The following is a 6,000-nucleotide window of genomic DNA, read 5'->3' as shown; positions in this document are numbered from 1 at the left end:
CCTCAGTTCACTTCCTGTTGCCTGCAAGATGTAGGACTCTCAGCTACCTCTCCAGCACCATGTCTGCCTGCACACCACCATGTCCTGCCATGATCATAATAAACTCAACCTCTGAAACTGTAAGCCACCACCTCAATTAAGTGTTTTCCTTTATAAGAATTGTGGTCATGGTGTTTCTTCACAGCAATAGAAACCCTATCTAAGACAAGCCCTGAACGTGTCCATTGACCAAGGCCCAGAGAATGAACCAAGGCTGGGGCCACAGACGATGAAGCCTGGTTCTACAACTTATCAACTTTAGGGCCCTACTTCTCCTGAACGTTCTCACTGTAAAATGGGAAAAACAATTCTGTCTTGAACTGGCAACAAAACGGCTGGCATATTTGGGCTTCTGTAGGAAACAGTGGGTCTTTCTGTTGGAGCCCACCATGAAGGGCCAAAGCATAGACTAAACCAACCACAAATCATCCCCATACAAAGCAAAAATGAGGTCCACCATTATATATTCATTTTTACAAGTTTACTTTATGAAAAACAGAACATATAACACACATTGTAACAACAGACAACTGTACCGTCCTCATATTAACTGGTAGGAATCCATCTCAACAACAGGCAGCAGTCTGTGGGAGAAAGGTGGGGTGAGGTGAGCCCCTTCTAGATCTTGGATATGTGGACCTGGAAGAAAGGTGTGCTTGTGTCCTGTGGCACAAAAGAGAGTGGACCAAACAGAAACTCAGGGAAAAAGAGTCACTGAGCACTGGAGAGCCAATGTGCGCCGCACTGTGTCTATGCTGCAAGCATGTGTATATTGCAAACTTTATGATACAGACAGACAGATTGACCCAAGTAGGGCTGGAGAAAAGATGCACCGTACTCCCTGGTACTTCTCCTGGGGTCAGTCCAAGCCCAAGGCCCTGCTGGCCTTCTTGGCATTCAAGAAGTTCTTTTTCCTCCTGGGAGGAACACGCAAGGAGATCTCTGGCTCCTTTGGGCTCCTGAATACAAAGATCTTCTCTCCCGTGTTTAATATGTCCATGGTGTCCACCCCTGTGATAGGTATGTGTGCCAGTTCCCCAATGGGCTCTAGGGACAGGTGTGGCCAGCTTCCTTTTCCAGGGAACGTCACCCTCTCCTGGACAGGAGTGTATACTTTCTTCAATATGCTGCAGAGAGAAGAGACAGTTAGATCCTGTATTCTGAACCCATTCTGACCCTCCTTAATGTTCTGGCACTTTCCCAGAGAACCCTTTTTAGGTCCTGCAGCTATACCCCTTCCCCCTCCAGCTTCCCTTAAGGGTTCTCTTACTCAGTACTAATATCCCAGCAGCAGGGTACCATCATAAACAGCCAACTAGCCACATCATTCCATTATTTTATTTTAAGTGTTATTTTATTTTATTTCTTTAAGGATTAAGTTTTGCTTGTGTATGCCATGTTTGTGTACAGCCCACGGAGATCAGAAAAGGGTGATAGAGTTACAGGCTGTTATGAATTGCTCGATGTGGGTGCTGGGAACCAAACTCCAGTCCTGTCAAGAGCAATATCTTAGTCACTCTTCTGTTGCTGTGAGGAGACACCATGCCCAAGACAATTCTTATAAAAGACATTGTTTAATAATGCCACTCCCTGTGACTAGACATTCAAGTCTATGAGCCTATGGGGCATTCTCATTCAGTTAACCACAGGCTCAAACACTTAACCCACTGAGCCATTTTTCCATCCCAAAGTACTATTTAAAAGATTTTTCCTCCCCACTGGTCACTGGTTGTCCCTAAAATCAGATGACATCTATAGTGAGGTGTACTACTGGCCACCTTCACCGGCTCATGGTATGAAAGGTTCAGAAGTCTTGTGAGCCCACTGCACACTGTTAGCTTGTTGCCCAGGAATATTTACACCATGGAAACAAGCAGAGTTCCCTCCATCTCTACTATCCACCTACCAGCTCCGTGTTAAACACTTAAAAACCCACCCCGCTGACCTCGCCCTGGAAGCAGGCTCCATACTACTGTAAGAAGCTAGATAGAATGTTTCTGAGACAGATGTGGCAGGCTTAGGAATTCCTTCATGACAGGTCTGCTGGAATCCTGTCCCTGGAGCCCTGGATGCCACTGTTGCCATGATAACTGCTCCTGAGAGCCACATGTGACCTTAAAGTCACAGGACCTTCCCCTGGCTCCTAACAGTTCGGTGCAAGGCTCCACTGACATCACACACCTGCTCTGGAGCCTGGGAATCAGTTCTTTCTGACACTGTTTGTTGCTGAAAACAAGGCCTCTCATGACTGGTACCCACTCTATACCATCAGTACAGCAAAGCATGGATATAGGGAGAACACCTTACAACTAGGCAGATCCAATGCAGTTTCTGGTCTGGACTTGAGTTCACTTCTCCTACTGGATATCCTGATTTTATTTCTTAGGTATCATATTCTGGTGGTTTGAAAGAAAATGGCCCCTAAGAGAGTGTCACAATTAGGAGGGATGGCCTTCTGTGGGGGCGGGCTTTGAGGTCTCTTTTGCTCAAGCTCCCTCAATGTGACTGTCAGTTGACTTCCTGTTGCTTGCAAGATGTAGGACTTTTAGCTACTTCAGCACCACATCTGCCTGTACACTGCCATGTTCTCTACCACAATGATAATGGACTGAACCTCTCTCTGAACTGTAAGCTGCCACTCCAACTAAATTTTTTCTTTATAAGAGTTATAGTGGTCATAGTATCTCTTCGCAACAACAACAAAAAAACCCTAACAGCAATAAAATAACCCTAAATCTATTATCAGTGGTTCCATGCTTTCCACAGCAGACCATCCATGACATGGGGTCGCAGGACCTTCATATCTGAGAAACTACAGAAGGGCAGGGCTTGGACATCCACCAATTCCAGAGTAAATAGAGAGATACTTTTTAAGCCATTATGTGTCCAGCTTATGTTACCTTGCGTGTGCATGTGTGTGGTATACGAGAAAGTTCCTCTGGGTGTGTACACATGTGTATTTGCATGAGGAAGCCAGAGGTTGACATCTGGTGTCCTAGACCACTTCTCTACCTTGCTTTTTGAGACAGGGTCTCTCATTGGACTTGGAACTCACCAATGGGCTAGGTTGGCTGGCCAGAGAGCTTCAGCAATCCTCTAGCCCCTGCCTCCCCAGTATTAGGATTGATAGGCCCTTGCCTGGCATTTAACTGGGGAAGTGGGGATCTGAACTCAAGTCCTCATGCCTGCAAGGCAGACACCTTACCAACCAAGCTACCAGTTCAGCCTGAGACTGTCATTGTTTTTAAGCAGCTACGTGCCACCTAATATGACATCTTTCTGATCTCCTCTATTTGGAACCACAGGAGACCCTTGTTATGTGGTTCTCTGGCAATGCAAAATGACCTGCCTCTCCCTTCCCTCTGGGATCTAAGTGTGCAAAGATCGCAGCCAAGAAAGACAGGCACTAGGCGGGAAGAGGCAAGCCTGGGAGTTCATGGAAGTGGAGGGTGAGCTTGACAGCCCCAAGCCCATGGCTACCACTACCCTCCCCAGCTGCAGTCCTGGGCCTCTGCATTGGACCTCCCTAAACTTTGGTTTTATCAGCTCCAGTTTCTGGGAGGTTCAGGGTAACAAGTGAAAAGGGCTTTGAGAACAGTAAAGTCTGAGGAACTCTAAGGAATTTATTCTTTTTCTAATTATATCTCATTAAGACCTGCTATTAGCTAAAATAAATACAGTAATTAAAAGGCCAATGAATGTTAGGAGAGCATGCTCCTACTGGGAGCTCCAGGCTTGTTTTCAGCTTTTAAACCAAGGCCAAGAACAAAGGTGTTTTGTCTTCTGAGAAAGAACTTTCCCACCTTCCCATCCCCTTCCTGGCAATTTGGCCATGCCCCAGCAGCAACCTCAGCCCCCCACACCGCCCCCGCTTCTCACCTCTCTTTCTTCTGGTGGGCCCAAAGCATCCTTTCCAATCCTTGGCTCACCAGATCTGCTCTCAGTCTGCTGTCCAAAGCTTGCCACCAACCCTGGTGTTTCCTGATGCAGGAGGAGGGTGTTTAAAAATGAATTCAATCAGATTCTCAAAAAAAAACTGAACAAACAAACAAACAAAACTGTGAGATTCCATCCCTTCAGGTGGGCTCTGGGTGTCTGAGAGATTCTGCTAAGTCTCAATCTCAAGCCTGGTGTATAGGCAATCCCTGTCTGGAGGGGGCCACAGGCAGTGACAGACCACATCAATCAGGTGGAGACAAGTGTGGAAAGAAGGGAGTCCTGTGGGGGTGTTTAAAGGTGTGTACTGACTCCCATGCCCCTGTCCCCAGAGTCCACACTCAGATTTTTCTCTCACATTCCACAGTGAGCTAATGCTATAGACATGCGGACACACTCAGAGCTTGGATGCGTGCTGTGGATGCCAGAATGCAAACACGGAGACCTCCTGGCTGTGTAACTCCAGACTGAACAGACAGGTTGAGAAAGAGCTGTTGTGGGCCGGGTTCAAGATAGCACAGGATAGTGAAGAGGCCTGTCACTGTGGTTACCAGATACCCAGGTAGGGATGGGGACAGTTGCTCTTAGGAGTCCATTAGCTCTTGGGCAGGAGTGATATGGTTAGATGGAGAAAGGAATATAAGGCAGGAGGAAATAGGAACTCAGAGCTTTTGCCTCTGAGGTTTTGTGGAGACAGGATTGTCATTTCAGCTTGGTAGAGGTAAGATTTGCTGGCTTGGCTGCTTTGCTTCTCTGATCTTCAAGTCTGAACCCCAGTATCTGTCTCTGGGTTTTTATTATTTATGTTACACATTGGCACTTCTCTGAATCCCACATGTCCCTCAGGACACCTGCTCTCTTCTAGATGCCAGATTCTACCACTGAAAACTCTTCTGAGCTGATGTGATGGCCAGGCACCAAGGTCCCAAGAGTGACTGCTCCACTCCCAGGACCTGACCAGGAGCCGGGGCAAAGAGAAGGAGGGTGCATAATCTTCTGGAAGCTCTCTGAACCCTCCAGGGCCCAGCCCAGCCTGCCAACCTCTCACAGGCTTGGAGATAAGGTGTCTCAGAATGGAGCGTGTAGACACTAAAGCTATGGAGGAATCAGGAGTCAAGGCCATTCCCACACCCAGGCTCCTGACATACTCACATCCAGTCTCTGCTCACAGCCACACCCAGTCTGCAGAACACACTCACAGTAGACCTCTGGCCATACCCAGTCCTCCAGCTATACTCATGTCCGGTCTTCTTACTACACTCACACCCGCTCTTCTGGTCCCACTCAAATCTGATGTGGACAACTGTGTTGGATCCACAGGTACCAAGACAATGCTTCTAGCCTCTGAGACTCCTGCTCTGGCCCTGCCTTTGCTCACTCTGACTCCTCTCACATAGCCTACTTGTTTTGTCTTCTACAAACTTAAGCCTTTGATTGAAGTTTATGACTGTTCCTTTTATCAGGAAAGTAATGTCCCTCAGGACACCTGCTCAAGCAATACTTGGGCCATGTATTTCTAGCTGCCAGGGGCCCATCCTCGCTGCCTAAGGATTCTGATTGAGGATGGGGCTGGGTCTCCCACAATTTTCAATCTGTTTATTCATCTTATGTTCCGGTTCCTATAGATTCTCATTTTCCAATGCCACTGCTGAGAGTTCCCCAAACCTCTGGCCTTCACACCATGCCTCATGTTTTTCCTTATTTAAAAGTGTGTGTGTGTGTGTGTGTGTGTGTGTGTGTGTGTTGTGTATGTGCATGCTATGGTGTGCACGTGGAAGTCAGAGGACAACTCTGTAGGAGTTGGTTCTCTCCTTCCATTCCAGGGATGGAACACAGGTTTTCAGGCTTGGTGAAAAAGACAAGGTTCCCAGCCTTGTCTTTTAATGAGCCTTTTCTGACTCAATTCAGGCCTGGACCATAACTCTAAAGAAAAGCCCTTGTGGGTAGGTCTGTGATGAGAGGGAAATAGGCCCCAACTGCATATCCCAGAACAGGGGAAGGACATATGCCTCATTATTTGTAACA

General features: G+C 47.3%; 1 protein-coding gene across 1 annotated transcript in view; it reads right to left on the bottom strand.

The window, feature by feature from the left end:
* Positions 1-505: 505 nt before the first annotated feature.
* Evc2 (EvC ciliary complex subunit 2) overlaps positions 506-6,000 on the bottom strand; it is a 101,363-nt gene continuing 95,868 nt past the window's right edge. The window contains exons 19-20 of the mRNA XM_013112441.3: positions 3,919-4,020; positions 506-1,166 (exon numbers count right to left, since the gene is read on the bottom strand). Of these exons, the coding sequence (XP_012967895.2) occupies positions 899-1,166; positions 3,919-4,020 (370 nt within the window). The 3' untranslated portion in view covers positions 506-898. The remainder of the gene's footprint in view (positions 1,167-3,918; positions 4,021-6,000) is intronic.

Source organism: Mesocricetus auratus, unplaced genomic scaffold, assembly GCF_017639785.1.
Source record: "Mesocricetus auratus isolate SY011 unplaced genomic scaffold, BCM_Maur_2.0 Super-Scaffold_100006, whole genome shotgun sequence".
Taxonomy (NCBI): domain Eukaryota; kingdom Metazoa; phylum Chordata; class Mammalia; order Rodentia; family Cricetidae; genus Mesocricetus; species Mesocricetus auratus.
The sequence above is the reverse complement of the archived record's forward strand: the minus strand, read 5'-3'. Positions and strand labels throughout refer to the sequence as shown.